The 21,786-nt window shown below is 39.5% G+C and overlaps 1 protein-coding gene across 1 annotated transcript in view; it reads right to left on the reverse strand.

Annotated features, from left to right (window-relative positions):
• Positions 1-2,900: 2,900 nt before the first annotated feature.
• LOC127226521 (PDZ and LIM domain protein 3-like) overlaps positions 2,901-21,786 on the reverse strand; it is a 30,028-nt gene continuing 11,142 nt past the window's right edge. The window contains 8 exon segments of the mRNA XM_051190618.1: positions 2,901-2,969; positions 2,971-3,100; positions 4,278-4,389; positions 6,349-6,403; positions 6,405-6,480; positions 7,868-8,131; positions 12,554-12,621; positions 20,746-20,830. Of these exon segments, the coding sequence (XP_051046575.1) occupies positions 2,901-2,969; positions 2,971-3,100; positions 4,278-4,389; positions 6,349-6,403; positions 6,405-6,480; positions 7,868-8,131; positions 12,554-12,621; positions 20,746-20,830 (859 nt within the window).

Here is a 21,786-nt window from a genome sequence, read left to right on the forward strand (position 1 = left end):
TTCTTATTAAAACTGAGTGTAATTCACTATGTTCTCTACTCTATTTAAAATATGTGAACTATAATTTAAGAAAACCACCATCATTTCTGTGTTTATTGACTGACTGATGAATTGAGAAAAGGCCTCAATGGGTAGCCCAGGCTAGCCCCCAATTTTAAGACAACGTTTCTGTCTCAGCCTCACCTGCTGGGATTACAGACATATGTCCCCATGTCCAGTTTGCAAAATACCATCTTATGGCCAAAACACAGTGTACACCATTGCCTAATGTTTCTTCATAAGCCATTCAGTCTGAATTTACTCTATGTCCAGTCAAGTATATAGACATCCTCCATGCTTCCTTTCTGGTTCAACAGTGTTCTGCTTCCTCTTTCTGTGTAGGGCTCACTGACTCACTGGAAGGGTGTGAGTATAGAGGGCTCACTGGCGGGGGTGGGGTGTAGGTACTAGATACTTCTTTGTTGCTGCTTGTGGTTTGACACAGTGTCCTGTGTACCCCATCCTGAAAGTGTTATGTAGCTAAGGATGACTTTGAATTTCTGATCCTCATGGTTTTTGCATCCAGAGGGCTAGGATTACAGATATGCATCCCATACTTGAATTAAAATTGAGGATCAACGCTGGGGCTTTGTGTTTGGGAGGCAAGAACCGTACCAACTAAGCTGCAAACCTACTCTTTAAGTTTGTCTTTAAAAACTTCTATTTATTTCTTGTTGGTGGCCCCATATGGCTTAGGAGTGCCTGGTCCTGTCAATTCTCATGCTTTTCCAGAGTCTAGAAAGCAAATTTATTTGTATTTCTATTTTCTCAGTTGCTGTTTTTGGTTTTAATTTTCTTAGATTTTCTAAGTCATTTATTTTCCACCTTCTAAAACTTTGTTTTCGGGACAAATTCTTAAAGATAACCTTTGAACAAAAGTGAAATGCATTTTACATAATTCACATCCTAGATCTCAAATGCCTATGGGAGTCAGACAGGGTAAGAGCCAGTCAAGTGTCTCATACTGGACACATTAGGAGGAAGACGTGCTCTAGGTTAACAAGCTGCAGCAGGTAGGCATGACTGAGTGACTACCTGAGGTGTCCTCATGGGCCCATCTCACTGCTTCTCTACTGTGTGACCTTTAAAAGGACACATTTAGAACTGTCCTAGTGCCACCAGTGAGGCACGTAGGGTGAGAGGTACAAGGCAAGGACTTTTGCTTTGGGGCTACCTTAGGTGACTGAGAAGGTGAGTCATAGCAGGACGACTTCTTTGACAGACTGCCCTGGCCAGGGGCCAGGAAGAGCTCATGTCCAAATTGCAAGACCCCTTGGAAGACTGAGCTAAGAGTTTTGGAAGTGACAGAGGAGGCAAGGTTAAGGCCCGGGCCGCACTGTGCCAAGAGCCAGTTCACGTAAAGGCATGGAGGTCAGCAATGGGGACTAGCAAGCCGGTAGGGCAGCAGTGCTGCCTTCTCCAGAGAGGGCACCCCCCCATCAAGAGATGTCATCTTGGGCTACAGAAGAGGGTGATGCCGAGTCAAGAGAGAGAAACAATCCTGAGGGACCTTGAGCTTTCCATTTCACTGAGTGTTCTTATGAAAGCAACATTCTTTTCAAAAGAACCCATGCTGGGGACAGGGCTTGTTAGTGAAGAACACTTGTCACTCTTGCAGAGGATAGGGTTTAGTGCCTCCATAGTGACTCATAACCCTTCCCTAACTCCAGTTCAGGGGACCCATCTCTCTCTTCAAACCTCTGTAGGCATCAGGCACACACGTGGTACATATACATACCGCAGGCAAAATTCTCACATACATACAATAAAATAAATAAACCTAAAAGATGAAAAGAGCCCAAGCCAAAGCAAAAATAAATGTATAATGGGAAACATATTGAATTATCCGAAACTAGAAAATTTCAATACTTCTCCATCTGCAGATACTTAGAGCCCATAAGAAACAGCGAGGGAGCGAGGAAGTTATTTCTGTCAGCTAAGTGATTGCCTAGCAAGAAAGTTTGGTTATCAGAACTCTTATAAAAAGGCAGGGATGCTGACAGCTTCTGTAAGGTTACTTGGGATGCAGAGAAGGGCAGATCCCTGGGGTTGCTGGACCAGTCATCCTAGCCGAATCGGCAGCCCTGACTCCCAGGGAGAGATCTTGTTTCAAAACCCTATGTTGATGGCTCCTGAAGAATGATAGGAAGGTTGATCTCTGGTCTCCTTTCAAACAAGCTCACACTTGTTCAGCCTCCCACCCACCACAAACACATCCCAATCCCTACCACACATACAAAGGACTGAACTGTAAAAACTCTGGAGGACATGGATTTCTTAAAATATTGATTAGTTGATATGTAAAGACAGGAGTGGCTTCTCTTGCTGACACAATGCATCATCTGATTACTGATTCACTATCCTTTGTGTATTTATTGTGCCTGTGTTATCCAGTGGCACAACAGAGAAACCGGAAGGGTCTTCCTGTCAAGCACATTTGGAAAAACAGACACAGAGACCAGTGGATTTTGTCAGAATACAAGATTGCTATTTGGCATTACTTACTACAATTATCAAAAGCAATTTTAAAAGAAAACAACTCGACTCCCCCAAATATCAACGTGTTAACACATCCAATGGCTATATAACAGATGGAAATTGTGGAGTATAACATTGAAACATTATTGTTTTAAATGTCACCATTGATGTCCCCAAAGATACAGAATTGCAAATGATAGATAATACTCGTTTTTGTCACTAGGCAGGCATTTGCCTCCCCATTTCTTTCCCTCACTACATTATTATGCCTAAAAGCCTTGGCTTCAGTTTGGAGGTGACTGTTGGTGCTCCTTCTGCTAAAGCCATTCATATCATCAGCCAGTGTTAAGTGTGCATGGGTGCGTGCATGCGTGTCCCTCGTCTCAAAAGGACTTAAGCTTTGGGGTCAGAGTGACGGTGTCGTAGCCATCTGGGGGTCTCGTACGGGCTCTCAGCGTGGGTCTCACAGTACAACTCCCCTTCCACAAAGAAGTAGCCCTTCTGCTTGAGGTTGAGATTACAGTCAGCGCACACAAAGCACTCAGGGTGCCGGTACTTATCCCGGGCCTTCACAACAGCACCTCTGTGGGGAGAAGACACAAGTACAGACATGGGTGAAACCAGGCCAGGAAGGGAAAGGATGCCACCCCAAGCTCGGCAGTTTCACAGCCAGGAACCTCAGTGCACATCAGGGATTTATATGACCATCACCTCATCTTTCTCTCTGATACTGGCTAGTGCATAGTCTTTACAATCTCAAAGATGTAATTTAGAGAACAGGAGGCTTCTGTCTCATGTCCTGCCCTGAGTTTCCTTACAAGTGGTAAGTGGGGAGCCATAATATATGTGGTTACTTTGGGGAGCTCAATCCACCGGCAGGCTGCACAGTTGGAAGTTCCCCTGCCAACCTTCTATGCCAGGTCTAGCATCTACTCTACTGAATAGAGATGGCACACCCACTGGGTGGGCTCACCTTAACCAGGGACGCTATTTTTGTTTTTTGTTCCTTTTTTATAAAGGAGCAATAATTACTTTTGGTGATGCCATAAGTTGTTTGTCTTCAGAGGTGCTGTTAAACCACTCCCTTACCCCCCTCTGTTCCCTGTGTTCTAAGCAGAGACCCCTCCTCTCACCGTTCTCTTGGGTAACTGGGAAAATTTTGTCTCTATTTGTGCTGGGGGAACGGGATAAAGGGACAGGAGAAGTGACCACAGGAAACACACTTCAGATGATAGGACTCACTTGAATAATCTGAAGTTAGCAAAGGTAACTGTTTACACATGGAGTTTCTTGACCAAAGAAGTTGACTGTATTTTAAACATTTATATCTGGATATTTGTATAATTAAAATAATTGGTCACACAATGCATTTTAATTCACAACCCAATGGTCCTTGCATTTATTTCTCTCCCACATAGGGAAAGCAAGTATTTGAAGATTAAATATTAATGAAATTAACTTTTAAAATGGAAATAATGATTCCTAGATATTGTTTTCATACACACATTTGGGCAGAATCTTTTTTTTTTCGCAAAACTATTTCTGAAGGTGCAGACTGCTGGTTCACATTCCATGACAATTTAAGGTTATGACTAAGGCACCCTGGCCAAATACGCATTATAAATGTTCTATTTTAAGTCAATGAGCAGAAATTTAACTTTTCCAAAATCGCCTTTTCTACACAAAGGTTTAGCAGTACAAGAAATGGAAAACCGCCAACAAGACTCAGAGTGAATTCCCGAGTTAAGAGTAACACGTACACAATGCCACTCCCACACTTGTCACAGAGTGGCATCCTCGGGGCACTGCCAGCTCCGCCGTGGACTTTAGTAACCGGAGCCCTTACGCTTCTAGTTCCAGCCGGGCGATCATCTGAAAAACAAAGTGTTTCCATTTATGGTGGGGAACAGCTGGCTCCAGTCTGTACTTGGAGTCTATTTTAAAGTGTGCACTTTAGCCTAAGGAGTTCTTCAGCTGCATCTGCAGCATGGTTTCAAAGGGAGCAGGGCCCATTGGTGCAGAAGACACTTGGTTTTGAAACAGGCCCCGTTAAAATGAAATTACTTACATGATCTGGTGCTGGGGACTGTTGCAAGATGCTTGGAGCAGAGGGTACCTTTCATTTGATGTCGTTTGGGGAAAAATGTCGTAAAATTTACTATTCCAATGACTTTTGAGAATGGAGCCCACCTGCTGCAGATCACTGTGGGTTTTGTCACCTATCCGTCACCTGCAGACAGAAACTGGGGACTGTGTAACCCCAAACAGGAAGTGTTCTTTTCCTCCCTAGAAACCTCTTCTCCACTTTCTGTCTACAATGTCTCGTATGAACAGAACCATGAAGATCTTTCCCTTTTTGTCTGGTTTCTTTCACCTAGCATGCTTTCAAGGCTCATCTATTCTGGCAGCGTTCAGAATTGCACACCTTTTAAAGGCGGAATAACAGTGAGCCCCAGCTATGTTACCACACTTTGTTTATCCATTCTGGTTTCAATGGCTATTTGAGCATTTCCACCCACTAAGTCCTTGTGAATAACCGGAATACCATTGTACAAATATGTGTTTTCATTTCTGCTTTGAGATGTCTGTCTAGGCACAGAATTGCTGGGTTATTTCTTAATGAACTTCCTAAGGAGAAACTGTCCTGCTTTCCACAGTGGTTGGATCATTTATATCCACACTGTGGATGCACACAGTTTTCTATTATTTCTAGAACTTCATCAATGCTTAATTTCCATTTTTGTACCATTCCATTATTGCCTCTTGGGTGACTCTTAAAAGGCATTACATATCTTTTGTTTTGTTTTGTTTTGTTTTTGAGACAGGGTTTCTCTGTATTGCTTTGGAGCCTGTCCTGGAACTAGCTTTGTAGACCAGACTGGTCTCGAACTCACAGAGATCCACCTGCCTCTGCCTCCCAAGTGCTGGGATTAAAGGCGTGCACTACCAATGCATGGCTGGGCAATACATATATTTTTGGGGACAAAAAGCATGGGTGGAAGTACAAATCTGAGAACAACAGAAGTGGGTGAGAGGTCAGCTCTCCTACATACTGGTTGTGTGACCTTATCTAAGTCCATTTTTCTTCTGCCTCTGTTTCCCATTTGTCAATTGGGCAAATAATAGTTCCTCCCTTCCTGAGTTACTGTGAAAACTTAGTAATACATATGCAAGGTACTTTGCAGAGTGAGGAACACAGTACATTTCATTTCATGCTTTTTTTTTCAGGCTTTCAAGACAGGGTTTCTCTGTGTAGCTCTGGTTGTACTAGAAATTTTTCCTAACATTAATCATTACTTCTTTTTTTATTTGTTTGTTTTGAGAGGGTTTTTCTGTGTACCCCTCTTGTCCTGAATGTCCCTCTGTAGACCAGGCTGGCCTTGAACTAAAAAGTCCATTTGCCTCTGCCTTCTGAGTGCTGGGTTTAAAGGTGTGCATCACCACAGCCCAGCCATTTCATGCTTTTTATTTTTTTTATTTTTTATTTTTTTTTTGGCTTGAGGTTGATAATAATCTAAGGAGTTGTGAGGAAGAGGCTGAGAAATCTTCTAGTATCTGTTGAAAACTAAGTCTTATGATTAATAAGCTGTGCTGACCCTTGGCTATGGATAGAATTTGGTTCTGGTGCTCTTATTTAAATGGGAGTGGTCTCATTTCATGAATACTTGGATATTTCCAGAAAGTTCTTTTCCTAAATCCTTCTGAGCAAAGACTCACTTGAATAATGACTAAAACCAGTATACAGACATCCATTCCCTGTTGCTCAACTCTTTGTTCCCCACCATTTGAGGGCCTTCACAAATATGTCAGTAGATACTAGCAGAAGCTCACCAGGCTCATCGTTCACCAGTTCCTGGAGCACCCTGAAGGAGCCTGATTGGCGGGGGAGCAGTTGGTTCATCCCGATTGTCATGGAGCATGCGGTACACATCCGACTGAGGGGGTACTGAGGCTGTGGGTTCACTGAAACACAAATATAGCTGGTGATGCATCTTCGGGAGCCCGAGAGGCGACCTGACAACAAGTATCATCTACTGCTTACAGGAAGTGCCGAGCAGGGACTACTCTCAAGTGAATCTCCACTGTAAGAAATACCGTGTGAATTCACACAGGCAACTTTGGTCTGGACACGGTAATTTAAGAGTGTCTGATGGCCATATAATTATAGATGCGCACAAAACTGCCCCCAGCTTTTGTTTACAGAAAAGAGATAGCAGACACTGTAGAGTTGTGAGCTCATTTGGTTATTCTTACCCATACACGTTTAAACATTCCCCTTTTTGATATAAAACCAAGTTTCACGTAACTTGTCAGTTGATGAAATTCACCTGACAGTGTTTCAAACCACACAGGGCAGTAACTTCCATCAATGTTTGCCAAACTGACTAGTCTATTTTTAATAGTCACATTAATAATTATGAGATCAGTCTTATTTACTATGATTTCATTAAATATATTAGTAATGAACAATTAAAAAATGTTACCAAATTACTTGTTAGGTACTACATACTTTGTTATCTAACTGTAACACCTAGAAATTTATCTGTGTATATTTTCAACACCTGCTATATTTTAAAATAATCATATATATGTACATATATCTTTACAAAATGGCTTTCATATTAACTCACTGTATAAACCCCGAGACAACTCTGAGATACTGCTACATAGCATTCTCAAATATCACAATAATTTATAGGAAGTGATTTTACAATACTAAAAGAAGCAATGGGATTTTATTCCATACTAAATCTTTTTAATTGGAAAAGCTTGATGGCAAGGAACTTGGAACAGACATTAATAACAAAGAAGAAACTAGTCAAAATAAAGACTGATGGGAATTGAATATCTTCACTAACAGCTTGAAGCATTTGCTTCTAAAAACTTAATGAAATGCAAACATTTTAAACGGCAAAACAATCCTTTCCACACACTCCAATTAGAGGAAGAGAAAGGATCATCCCATGATAGTGTTGATACTCTCCCCACCGCCACCTAGCCCACTGCCTCCTTCTTTTCACCTGCAAAAGACAGGTGTAAGATCACAAGCCACTTCTGAGAATACTAAAACAGGCATTTATAAAATACAGTGCAGCTTTCAAAAGACACCATTTGGTCTTTATGCAATTTCATTTTTTTTTTATCACTACCCTATTATCTATCTGTGTGATAAGATTTATCACCAGGCTTCAATGTTTGCAATAATTTATTTTATTTATTTATTTTTTTTTTTACTCAAAGCTTTTGCATGGCTTTCTTTCCACCAAGACAATGTTAGAAGACACCATCAAAGTTGACATCACCCACGTGTTTAGTCAATAGGCACATGGATCAAAAAGACTCATATTACCTCATCGAGGGTGTCTCCCCTAGAGCAGTGGAAACCTGACCCTGAAGTGTTTCCATAATATTGTCATCTGAGTACAGCTGCATGGGTGTATTAAACTGAGCATGTACAATCTTCACACCAGGAAGTTCCATTTCCAAAGGAATGTTAGGGGCCATCTTAGCAGCAACTTTCAAGTCACCTGGGCAGATCGTGCTAACGGTACTGGCAGAAGAAGGGGTGCTACGTCCACTACCACAGTCAATACCGGAAGGAGTGCTGCAGCCACTGTGGTAATGACAAGGTTGCCCAGAGGTGACACCAGGGACCAGAAGAACACAGAAAACAAGCACAGACAGGTTAGAAGGTGTTGGGGACAGAAGTGGTCATCACATCAGTCTAAACACTGGCTATGGTGTTTCTAAAAGGGACGATGAAAAAATAAATAAACACTAGAAAAAATGTGAATGAGATAAAACGTTGCAGGTGATACTGCATTTGTTGGCTTGATTCTGTAGAAAAAGAATACAGACAACAGGTAGAAAACAAATGTCTATTCTCATTAAAAAAAAAAACAACAACAACAAAAACAAAACAAGACAGGCCAGATAATTTAGTTTCTGACAATATTACAGGTAAATGGTGGAGGAAGATTAGCTTGATATCCTTTTGTGTCTCTCAGTTTTATAATTAGAGTATGAAGAATGGTATTTCACAAACAGTAAACTACATAGCATGAAGATTCAGGCTAAACACTCAAAAGTAGCATGCTTCAGTCAGAGTTAAGCCTTGACTCAATCGTAATTGGAAACCTGGGTTAAGGCTAATTAAAGATTGTTTTTGAGCTATTTTATCAACACTTTGCTATTTCAATATATTATCTTATTGTTCATTTATTTTGTTAAGAATATACTTTTAAAAAGTGTTTTGTAACTTAGTATAGGAACTAGGAGCATTCAACAAATGCTTATCACAGAAAAAGTAGATCCTCTTGGATTATTTGGGTACTACTATAGGCTAAGGTTTGTTTCCTTTGTACAGAGGTGTTTCATGCAAGGTTTTGGACACACACATATTTCCATGCATATTTTTTTATTTCCTTTAAGGACAAGTTTTAGTGACTTTAGAAATATAACAGAGGTTGGTCATCCTAGTCAAGACCTAGGGCGATTTAGTACTCTTTATAAAATTGAACTGGCAACCAGCCACAACTGGCATGCATCTGTTAGTTAATTAATATTAATTAACTTGGTCCTGGCCTCAGGCATGCTAAGTAATCACCCCATCACTGAGTTACAATGAACTACTAATGCAAAATTCTGTTATCATTGCCTGTTAATGTAGCTGTGAACCTGAGAAACATACATGTATGTGACATGATTGTCTTAAAGTTAGCAATCCCTCAGCCACAGAGTATGGGGCCCCATCTCCCATCTTTGCATTTACTTTAAAGGGCGTACTTAAAACCCAAAAGGATGTTGGGCAGTGTTTTTTTTTTTTTTTTTTTTTTTTTTTAATGTTGCAGCTTGGTTATCTTGGACAATACTGTCAATAAATAAGTCAATTTTTAAGGGTCTTGTGTTGCACAATCCAACTTCCTACACCATCCTTTCACTCTGCTTATTGAGAATTTGTTTAAAACCCAGCCAGGACATTAGTTAGGTCACATACCAAAATGCCATTTGGCCTTATTTACCATTTTTCCCCGTAAGCTCAGCACTAATTCCTAAAATTGACTTTAAATTCTGAAAGAAAGGAAGAACATTTTCTCATGTTGATCAGTTTGGTTGGGATTAAATGATTAAATGATGTAAGCATTATGAAGTTCATGGACTTGAAAAATGGGAGGTTGAGACAGTGAGTTAAACCTTGAGGGACCAACATAATGAACCCATTCAGGAAAGATTCAGAACTTCTGTGGCTTCCTGTACATTAGGCAGGATGCTAGATGCTGGGTAAACTATCATTAATGTGAACTCACAGATATGCTTTATTTTGAGTTGTAATTAGCAATCTTTTTCTGCCATTAGGGATTGTATATTGATGTATGTGTGCATATGGTTTTAATTTGTCAAAGATTGTGTCTTCTATTTCTCCTTCTGTTATCATTTGAACTTGGGTTCTGAGACTAATAAATTAGGGGTCTGTGTCTCCTAAATAGAGGAAATGATGTAACGCCAACAAGAATGGCCTTTTATAAATGTCCAGGACAATGTTAAAAGAGTTCCTGTGCTGATTTAGATAATACGGTTCTCAGGGACTCTAGGCACTGTGAAATATCTTCATGAGTTCAGGGACTTATTCTTCATGACTCGGAATGCAGATGCTAGTGTGATCTCTTGAGGCTGTCTTAGCACTGTGGCAGGGTCACCTGTAAAGGGCACTGTGATCTCAATGACTTTACAACCAGGTGGGTTCTTCTACTGACCACAAACTTCCCTGGGACTATGTTCAGACTTGTGGTGAGGAAGAGGGCAGATTTCTGGATGTAAGCTGTTTAAAACTACCCAGAAAAATTTCATTTCTTATAGCCAGATCTATAAAAATATCTTGTGCATATTTTGAGTTATTACTTCGGCTTTACAGTGTCACATTTTTGTTATATAAAAATTGTGGTGCTTTAAATGACTTTGACTGTGATGAGGGAGTCAAACTAGCCAGAGCTAGTACTAAAACACTAGGCACATTGACACATAAATCCACTACACCTGTTTTACCTCAGGTTAAGCAGGTTGTTCACAGGCAGTGGTAGCTTGGTATGGAGCCTCTCAAAATTCTCCCTTGATGAAAAAAAATTACTGGGAGAGAGTAAAAATTTCTGAGTCTGAGAGCAAGTAGTAGGGGACAGAGAGAGAAAGGAAGACTAGAGAGGCATTTCCACTAGTCATTAATATCCGTATACAGGTGCCTGCTCTCTCTCTTTTCTCCTCTCTCTCTGTTTCACCATGTTTAGAAGATTCCTATTTAAGAGCTGTCTGTAAGTGACAAACTTGTGAATGGCTTGCCCTTATTGCTACATTAAAGTTAAGATGAAAACAGAATTCCCCTCTGACTCTTTGAATTTTGTGCAATCAAATGTGTTCTAGGAATTTATTAAATATATTTAGCTATACATTATTTAATAATAAAATAGAATTTTTAACTTTTTTCAAGACAGGGTTTCTTTGTGTAGTCCTGGCTGTCCTAGAACTTGCTCTGTAGACCAGGCTGGCCTTGAACTCGGGCCTCTGCATCCTGAGTGCTGCCCTTGTGCATTTTTAAACTTTAAGTACAGTGTGTTATATGAGGGAAGGTGGAGTGGTACAGAGGTAGTATTGGGGAAGAGGGAAAGATGGAGGAGAAGAAGGAATGGGGAGATGGTAACAGAGAAGATGAGGTAGAGATGAGGTGGAGAGGGAATAGTGGCTTCGGATTCTTTGTGTCTCACACTCAGGAAACACTGAGTCCTCCAAGGATTTGATCCCTTTATCCAATGCACACGGGATGAGCGAACACTGTGATGTTCTGGGCTCAATTCTAGGTGTTGGGGAGAAAACATGGGGCCAGTCGGACAGAGACACTTTATGTGACATCACAGATTTCTCAACTTCTTCCTCCCATTCTCCCATTCGTGTTTCTTTCTGTGTCCGACATTAAGAAAACTGTGCCGTTTACTTGGGGACAACCTTCTGGCCCTTCCTGTAGCTTACTGAAGGGTCTACACTTAAAAATCATATAATTAAATAAGGGTTTCCTAGCCATAGAAGTTACTATAAGGTCAGTCACATAACTATAAAATGTACCAGTTAACATGTACTTAATAGTGATGAGCATGTTAATAAGTTGGCATGGGAAGATATTTAACTAACCCAACATAAAGCAAACAATGTGAGGGCTAAATAAATCATGCCTATGGAATGAGTTCACCTGTGGACTGCCAGTTTGGGTCACCTGATGCAAACCATCCTGCAATATTTCTAACCAGTTAGGAAGCACCTATTCTGATCATCAGCTTCCTTGTGTTAACTAACCAAAGGTCAGAGTAATGGGTTTGAAGTTTCCTGAAGTTGTGATTTTGGTATACCTTTCAACCTGAAATTCAAGTTCAATTTCTGGACTTCTCTGATTGAAGGTAAAGAATTCGGATTATGTTCATCATTATTGTGTTTTTTATGCAGTGTATTCCTGGAGAGTCAGCAATACTCACAGTGATTGATTTTTCACCAGGTAGAAAAGTTTCTATCTCAAGGAGCCTTTCTTCCTTTGCAAGGATCCATACATATGAATAGCCATTCTTATATAAGGGTGGGTTTGAAGGTGCAAAGAGAAGCAGGCACTGAGTTGGGATGGCCAGAGTCTGTCAAACACATAGAGCAATCCTGGCCTCTCCTTATATTACCTGGGGCTGGTTTCCATTTTTCTGTCTTTGCAAGCTGGGCTTTCCTGACCTGGGACAGGGTACATGTGCCTGTCTCAAAGGTCACTGTGTTCTGGAGGGGATCTGCAGAGGCACCAGTTATAAATACACCAGGTGATCGCATACAATTTCACGGCCCTCTATTTACCCTCAGTAGTGGATGCTATCTGGCTACTGTTGGCTGCTGAGTGAGCTGTTTCCTTTTGCTTTTGAAATAAGCACTCCAGACACCTACAAGTTACTTTTCTGGGAGGTTAGTAAGAATTGATAAAAACCACATGCATTTCAAACTTCACAATTTCAGAGTTTATGACCTGGTTCGGCCTGGAATTATGAAAGGTTTGGGCCGAATATTGTGCTTGTGTTCAAAGTAGTTCACATCCTGTAAAAACAAAGGGTTAAAGAAAATCTCTCAGTGGTGGCTTGATCTTTGGGGGTTGTGGGGTGGGGAGTAAATGCACAAGAACTGTGTGGAAAGGATGATTTACCATCAAGCATTGACATGACTACATGACTGAGAAGCATGATAGAACCATAGATATATTTTTTTAAAACCTTGTAGTTACTTAATATTCAGGAACTGGCTGACCAGGCACCAGAACAGTTAGAGCCAAGTTCTTCTCTTTAAAATCAAAAGTGTGATAGTACCTTCAAGAAAGTAAAGGAGGAACAGGCAGCTGGGCTTCTGGAAAGAAATCACATCATGAAGAACACTGGCCAGAACTTAGCGGCAGTACTTACTTTTGAGGTGAACTGGGGATGAGACCCCGAAGCTGTCCATGTAGCGCATCTTGGATATTGCTAGTTGAATAGAGCCCAATTGGTGAGTTATAGGAGCGCTCACTACCTGTCTTTTGTCATCAATGTTTGCTGCTGCAACGAAAGGCTGGGCCCTTCTGTTGTGCGCGGTACCAATGGGTTTGAATTCCTGTACATGGCAGACAAAATACAGAGCCACAGAACGCACAACACAGCTGTTAATGAACAAACCTGGCAGCAATGCTGTGGTTAATTAAAGCATCGTTACCTGCTATATTATAGGATTAGCAAAATGGTTAGGAGAGGAACTCGGGCCCTTCTTTCTACTACATATCTTCGATTTACACATGCTACATTCATCTACCAAACATTTGATGAAATGGACTGGACCTCATTTGATTTCTTAAAATTCAAGCATTGTCTGATCTTCTCCTTTTCTGGCTTCATCTACTTCTTTTATGAAACTCAAAAAAAAAAAAAAAAAGTATTGGAAATGAGATTTTTAGCTTAGAAAATAATGACCAGGTTTAATAGTCTCTCCAGTTGAGGTTTCTTGTGTCTTCATCTCTATAAATACCTTTTCTCTTTATGATACTGGTGACAGAGCCCAGGGTCTAGCACCCCCTAGACAAGCCTGCTACCACCACATCTTAATGACTTTTCCTCCATTTTAAGTGAGATGATAAAACTCAGCAGGCAAAAGAATAGTTGTGAATAACTACAGTGAATCATTTTAACTGATCTAGGCGCAAATTATTTTACTTCTAAAAATATTTGCAACAAAACTCACATTATTAATTTGAGTGCCACTGTACTTTCAACAAGCAAGGAGAATGAGAAGACTTTAAGAAAGCAGGAACACCATATGTGGAATTCCTTTCTTTTATTATGATAATTCCACATGTGCATTTAAAGATCTCTTCACAGTTGTCCCTTTCTTGGAGGACAAATGAAAGGAATCCATATATATATATATATATATATATATATATATATGTATATATGTGTGTGTATGTTACATACATACATATATATACACACATATATATACATATATATATATATATATATATATATATATATATATATCATGTGTGTTTGTATGTGTGTGTGTGATTAAAAACAGATTTTTTTACTCTGTTGTCCAAGCAACAGGACCACGAAGTAGCATCTCAAGGCTTGAGTTTGAAACTCGTCCAAATGACACAATCTAAGTGTAGGATTAAAGTTTTCTCATTTTGAATACATGGGTAATTTTCAAAGCTGCTAATTTTGTCTTAGAAGCACCAGAGGAAACTGGTAGGAATGCTGAAATACTCATGAGACTGCTCTGTACAAATGATTCCATTTGGCAGAAGTAGCTACATCAATCCTTATAATCTTCACTTCTTCTGTGAATATACAGTCAGTGTCGCACACAGATTTGAAGTGATGCATAATTATTTGAAATGTTTCCCTAAATAGGCCTACTGACTGTGTTAAAAAATAGTTATCACAGTGCAAATGGGATACAGCTTCAATTACTAGTTACTGAGTTTTTTCTCCATCTGCTCCCAATGTCATGACACCTGAGAACTTGTGACGTTATGAAGGACATCTTCAAGCTGGGATGCATGTGTTAACAATCTCCTGAAACTCAAAAGGTTTAAGTTGAATACAACATAGCCTACCACTGTACAATGTTGTTAGACTGACTAATACCTTGTTCTGTTCGTATACTTTTTTTTCCTCTACAAGAATAACTCGATGCTGAGGCATTGGCTCAGGTGACATTGTTATTGCTGTCAGTTGGTGGAAAGAGTATTGAAATCACCAAACAGAGTTTTAGAAACGTCCCAGCTTTGAGTCACCTAAAACTGTGTGCAAACATTTACGTAGCTGTACCATCTGAGGGTGTTGTGCTGATTTTTAATTTAGATTGGTTAGGTTTTGTGATTACCATTTTGATTAACCATTATCATGGCTTGAAAAAGTGTGCTGGAGATAATTATAAGTAATGGCAGTACTCATGGCTTGAGCTTTTATAACTCTATTTAATAGGAAGAAGACAGAGGCTAATTGGCCAATTTAGCTTTGATGGACTATAAATCTTCCATGTTAATTATAGAGTGAGTCAGTCAGTCAGGATAAAACAAGCCAGTCAAGCTTTGTGGAACCTTGTTTTTTTTTTTTTTTCCAGAATGAAGTGTGAAATGTCTTAAAAGTCTTGGTGAATAGTATGACCTTTACAATAGTAAATTAGCATACTATGGTTGCTTGGTTGGGGAAAAGTATCTGCCTTCAGTTTTTATTTTGTAAACCTTCAAATAACAAATAAGCATGGATGGTGATTGTCCTACAAAGGGACCTGCTCATCTGAAGGTATTTGTGCATTTAGAATCCCCAGTAGGATTCCAAATGGCGGTATACACATTAGCCAGCTCCAAGATTTTTGTTTGTGACTTTTAGTTTTGGTTTCTCTTTGTCTCTCTGTCTCTTTTTCTCACATTAGAAATGTGTGATTGGTTAAAAGAAAAATCCCCTTATTTTCCACTCACATCATAAAAAGGAGGTCTTTCTAACTCCAGCTTAAAAATTCTTGTTTAGGCTTTGCAAAGCATTAGTTTCTGGGCTTCTAGAGTCATCCCCTAAAGCACAATGAAGTGTATACACCAAAGTTAAACAAGAGATTTAACGATGGCACAGGGAGGCAGCATTCTGTCCAAGTCTTACATCATTGTTGATGGTCAAAAGGAATCAGAAGGCAAAGCCAATTAGGTGCCTGCTAGTCCACTTTAATTCCTTTTTATCTCTTTTCTTAGAAAAACACATGCAACACAAAGTTTTTATATCGCAGTCTCTATACCCCTTCGTTCATGTTTATTGTACCCAGAGAACACCATCAAACAATTCTTAGCTTCATAAAAACTAGTCATTAAAATTAATTGTTAATTTTAAAATAAGGTGTTTAAATGTTAGGGGCTTATGTTAAGGAATTATATGTTGAAGGATTGAAATGTTAAAACAGCTGGGGTGAAAGGTATGCATCCGATGGAATGCCGTCAATAGCAGAAAAAAATTGAGCTGTTGGCAGTAGCCTCCCAAGTCCTAGAAATGACCTGGACAATGACAACATTCGAAGCCAGTTCACCTTCAATTTCTTACTTGATGACATTGTGCATAGATGAAGGGTCAATGTTATTACCATCTTCCTCTGACACAGTGTGTCTGACTCACATACTTCATTTCTCTGATTTACCTACCATTTTCTACATCTTTCATATATAAACCACCGGGAGGCAAGAAAGCAATGACAGGAATTGAGCAAATATTTGATTAAGTTTAAATGAGGCAATGGATCTGTATCTTTGTGCCTGGAATGTATGAAGCTATCTGCTCACACCCCCTTCAAATGGAGAACAAAGTCACCCTGAAACCATCATTTTCCTCTGGTGATGGACTTCAAGTGTTTCTACTTCTCATTAGAGGAGCGCCAGGGGAAATGTTTATGAGAGTTTGCTTTGTGTAGTTCCTCCTAGTTGCCAAAACATTGGAGACTGAAGTTAGTTTTAGGAAAACAAACTGGCTGAACATGGCAGTGCCTCTTTAATAGGAGGACACAGTTCTTTACCAAGACACGACCATAATGTTCTTCAGGCTTAGACAGCAGTTTCTTTGTTTCTAAAAAGCATCTCTTTTTGCTATGACAGGTATATCATATCTTTGAGTTACCTGGCTGATATTAAGCAGGAATGAAAGCAACAGTTTGCTCGAGGAAGGAAGCTTTGTAGAAGGACTAACAACACACCCATCTAGAGTGATGCCTTGTTTAGAAAAATGCTGGAGCTTTCCCATGGACTGCCAGATTCATGGAGAATGAATTCATTCAGTTGCTAGAAACTGCTTTGAACAACTTCTAAGGTCTTTTAGAAGCCTGAGACTCAAATCTGAATCTACAAACACAAAACTTTTCTATATTTAGTGATAGCATGGAAAATCTAGCCATTAAAATTTTAACATCAATTATTATAATTGTGTAAGAAAGTTTCCCAAGTTTAAACTTACAAGGAAAATGACTATATATCTTAACATGCTATTTCTTGGCTCTTGTCTTAAATAATGGGGCATAGTGTTTCACTTTCAGTGAGTAGATAATATGTTTAAAATAAGAAAGAATATCTTATACCATACCAAAGTTCACAATACTTACTGTAACAATTTGCCTTGGGTTGAGAAAAAAGACCTCAAATTTTCTATTATTTGGTGGTATTTTTCCACTCCCTTATAGGTGAATGGTAGCATTATAGTCACTGATGCCATTTGTTTTTCCAACTGACACACCTGTTTCCAGAAAGTTCCTCTATTTACACAGTCTCATTAAGGGGGGAAAAAGTGATATTTTTTTGAGATGCAGTGTATTGCTTAAAAATTAAAATTAAAAATCGGAATTAAAAGGCCACAAATGTATACTCTATTAGGAGAAAGTATCTCTATGTTGCAACCAAGACTCACAGCTGGCAGAGCTACATTGAAATTAAGCTGTCTTGTAGACCAAATGCCTGTGCCATGTGAACTAGTCATGTTGCAATCTGGCTGAAGAGCGGCATAAGGGGGAAACCCTTTGATGATTATGAGAGTTGAACTTGTTCTTATCTCTGAGCCCTTCAAAGGCTGACTTCTTGGAGACGGAGCCAGTAAGGACTAGGCATGACTCAAAATGAATGGAATTTTAAAAGACACCATGGAATGCTTGCTACAGTTGTTAACCTAATCGTCACTTTTTTTCACTTAAGAAAGAAGGACAAATTCATTTCCTTTCATTTACTTTTCCCTATTTGAAGAATTTTAGAAAAGAAATGTATACTCTAAACTTTTTAAGTTCAGGCTATTCCGGCTAATAAAATGATTAACAAGTGGCCACAATAGTTAAACTTAGAATTATGCCTTAGAAGCCAATTCTTGGGAAAGTGATAGTCATAAATTATTGCATACAGATTTGCAAGAGAGATCTCTTTTCTCACTCCAGCTCAGGTATTATCATCGATCCTTAATTCTGAAGAGATGGTAGCAAAACAGAAGACTCCCATCATGGCTTAAGTACATCTTGGTTTAATAAATCCTTCCTGGGGTAGGAGTGGAAACTGTGGTTAAGTGTCATACGGGGGTTTGTCCCATTGGTTGAAGTTGCTTAGTTCCCCAGACCTTACGTCTCATATTGGTGAGTTAGAGTTTTAAAAACAAGGATACATTTGGGATAGGAAAGTAATTTGCAAAAAGGTGCATGCTATACAGTGATTGACATGTGCTGTGAGTGGACAAAGAAGGGGGGGGGTTTGGCATTCTAAAGACTCCATGTTTGGACAGTCAACAGATGTATGCAGAAGTGCCACACAGGTCTCCTTTCACTTGCATTGCCTCTAAATGATGAACTGATGTGTATGGGAAGTAGGTGGGTGTGTGCCTTACTGCAAAGGGCTGTGTATACTCGACAGTGATGTATCTAGATTATTGTGTTTCATCTAATCTCTCCTTATATCAGATTAAGTGCTGATTGAGGTATTGCCAACATACAGGACCCTAGCATGCCAGGGTGAGCCACTAATGGCTTTTAGATTTTTTTCACTAGATTTACAGGTTGCATATGTCTAATAAAAACTCAGAAATCCAAACTGCTCCAAAAGGAGAAACATTTTGAGCTATGATATGTTGTAAGTGGAAAATTTCATGTCTGGTGTCATGCAATGGGTTTCAACTAAATGGGCTCATTACTCTGAGCCTATGTGTCAAGATGTAAAAGAGGCAAAAATGAATTTTGTGCTTAGGCTTGAGTCTCTTGGGTAAAGTATCTCACTGTGCATATACAAATGTTTCAAATTAATCTAAAATTTCTGGTCCTAAGCAGTTTTAATATGGGGCAGTCAATCCCATCCTTTTCAATGCTTGCTCAGTTACTGTAAAGAATGGAAGTTTCCTTTGATATATTGCCAAGATCACACAGGCCTTAATAGATGGAGGCAGAAGCTGCTCTGAGAGCTAGTCCTGGGGAACAGTCCTGGTCGTTGCTAGGAAATGTAGCTTGTCTCACACATTAGTGTGCAATTTACTGGGTGCTGGCTATGCTTGGGGGAAGTCTCCGTGAGAACAGACACATGGTTCCTGTCTTGAGAATATCCTATATCCTGCTTGCTTTTTTGGGGGCCCCTTTCTCTTCTTCGGGTTCATAATTTTTAGGCACAGACTCTTCCCTTTTAGTCAAAAGCTAGGTCAAGAATCTTAAAAGCCCATCTCTCTAAAGAATACAAGCTGTCTCCTTTTCTGTGTGGGCTGGGGAGGGAGCTGTACTTCAACTGAAATGAAACTTGGAAGAAGCTTGTTTTATAATGTCCTTTGGAGCTGTACTTCAACTGAAATGAAACTTGGAAGAAGCTTGTTTTATAATGTCCTTTGTAATAGTCATGAAGAAGGGACTCTTCCTTGTCAAAGAGAGGTGCATACTGTCAAGAAAGTCGGGGAGGCTTCTAATTACCCCTTGGGGGCTGAGGAGAGAAAACACTTAAGCATAAGCACTCCTACTCGTTTGACTAGCTGTGGGCCTTTGCCTATATTGTTTTATTTACATCTTCGAGCAGCCTATGAGACGCTTGTGCTTATGTTGGGCTATGCCTATTTAATGAGGAGATAATAGAGGTTTACTGGGGCAAATAGAAAGTACTGAGCAGATGGACCTGACCAGGGGGAGAGTGCTGATATGTGAGCTATAAATGTGTTCTCAGACAGTCTTCATTAGGTCTATAGAAAACTGAGCACTAGCATAGCTAGCATCTTATTGGGAAATCTTGTTTCAAAGATGATATTAAACACGTGTCTTTGAATGTCTAAGCAGCTTCTAAGCAGAGATTTGAAAGCCCTGTTCTTCAATTTCAGTTTGGGGGGCAGTTCTGAAAGTGGCCTTAGCCTGATAAGCCTTGGGTGATTAGATTAATGTGGTTCAGGAGGCAGGGTTGCCTCAAGGGAAAAAATCCTTTATCTCTCATAAGTAGCCGCACAAGCTGTGTATCTCTATGATCACAAAATTCAATTCTTTTTAGGTAAGGTGAGTTTAATTATAGAATGTTAGAACAGAAAATTAAAGAAGGGTGTCAAAACAAGACCTGGGCAAAGACCTTACAGGATTGAAGATGGAAACACCTATTAGATTAGAGCCACCTGCTTCAAATGGCCCAGCCTGGTTTGTATGTTTGCTTTATTTAAATAATTTAAAGTTCTTAGATTACATCATGGCCATTGATTCAGTAGAAGTCTATCACAAGAAATGAAAAGAAAGGGGGAAAAAAAAGAAAAAAAGAAAGAAAGAAAAAGAAAAGTGGACTCCATGCAGGTTTAGTTAAAGTGTTCTGAATGAAAATGTGTTTCCCCCCATTTTGTTTGTGTCCTGGCTGGCATGGAACTTCCAGTCTATTCCAGACTGGCACTGACCTTGCAGCCATCCTGTCTCTGTCTCCCAAGTTCTGGGATCACAGACATATACCAAAATGCCCAGCAGACAATATAATTGACTTTTAAAGAGATATTTGTCTGGGCACTCTCTCTGTTTTTCCATGAATGTAAGAAAACATGAATCATGTCATTTAACCTCAGAGAATAGAGCCCAATTAAGGCTTTGCAGGTGACTTGTTCTGATTCTTAGGGTTGTCACTTCTCCCTCCAGGAAGCTTGCCCACCCTTGAATGAAAATGCGATGTAATGGTATTTCCTCTTAACTTCATACCTGTGGTTCAGCTTCTAAGTTGATTTTGAAAGGGTGTGTTTTTCCATCTTCAGATACCTGTGGAGACCATAAGCGGGTTTCTGCCCTGAAAATAAAACAGTTGCAAAATGAATCAAAATGGCACCCCTTTTTAAAATATACATTATTTCCTACTCTATTTTCAAAAAATACTAGCAACCTTCACTAATTTAAGCCAAAAGGATTTAGTTTTTTTTTCTTGTTCTGTATATCTGTTAGTCTTACATTTTTAGTGGTTTTTTTTTTTTTTTTTTTTTTTTTTTTTGAGGACTTGAGAATACATTAAGTGCTTGGTGTGGCTTCTGGAGAAAGTATGTCTCCAGTATGTGTAGGAACATCCAGAAGAGGGACACTTGGAGACACACCACAGATACCAAGAGGCAACATGCATGGATCTCTCTTCTCTTCTATCCAACTAAAGCCACCACAGGAGCCAGGAGAGATTGCCACATGGCTGTGTGACTGCATCCAATAGCCATGGTTTGTCCAGTTCTTATGTATCTGTGGCTCTGCAGCATGAGCACAGATAGAAAAGAATCTGTTTTATTCCATGAAGGTTATGGATGGCTAATGGATCAAGTCTTCTATCCACTGGAGATAGTGGGTACAACAGCAACATGTTAATCACATAAGCACGGCCACTATAACCAATTATTATATCATTATTTTCAGCTTCATATCAAGGCTCTCATAACAAGAAGTTGGATTCAAATTTCAACTTTGGGAGACAGGCTAGAAATATCCATATATTTATTATATGCACATATATTCCCCACACATTGTCTCTTGGAATGAATCTGTATAAAATAGCCTACAGTATAAAGGATATTAACAACCAAACTTAACATGATTGCATTGGGGCAAATCAAGAGATTTTTTTTTAAGCAGCATCTTCCAATCCTATTCCATCCCCAGACCTATGGTCTAGCTGTTCCATCTGCTTTGTGTTCTCATGGCTATAATTATTTTCATAGTCAATTCACTGGGCTACTATATGAAGAAAAACCATTCCTTTGTATAATT

The sequence above is a fragment of the Phodopus roborovskii genome, unplaced genomic scaffold, assembly GCF_943737965.1.
Source record: "Phodopus roborovskii unplaced genomic scaffold, PHOROB, whole genome shotgun sequence".
Lineage (NCBI taxonomy): Eukaryota > Metazoa > Chordata > Mammalia > Rodentia > Cricetidae > Phodopus > Phodopus roborovskii.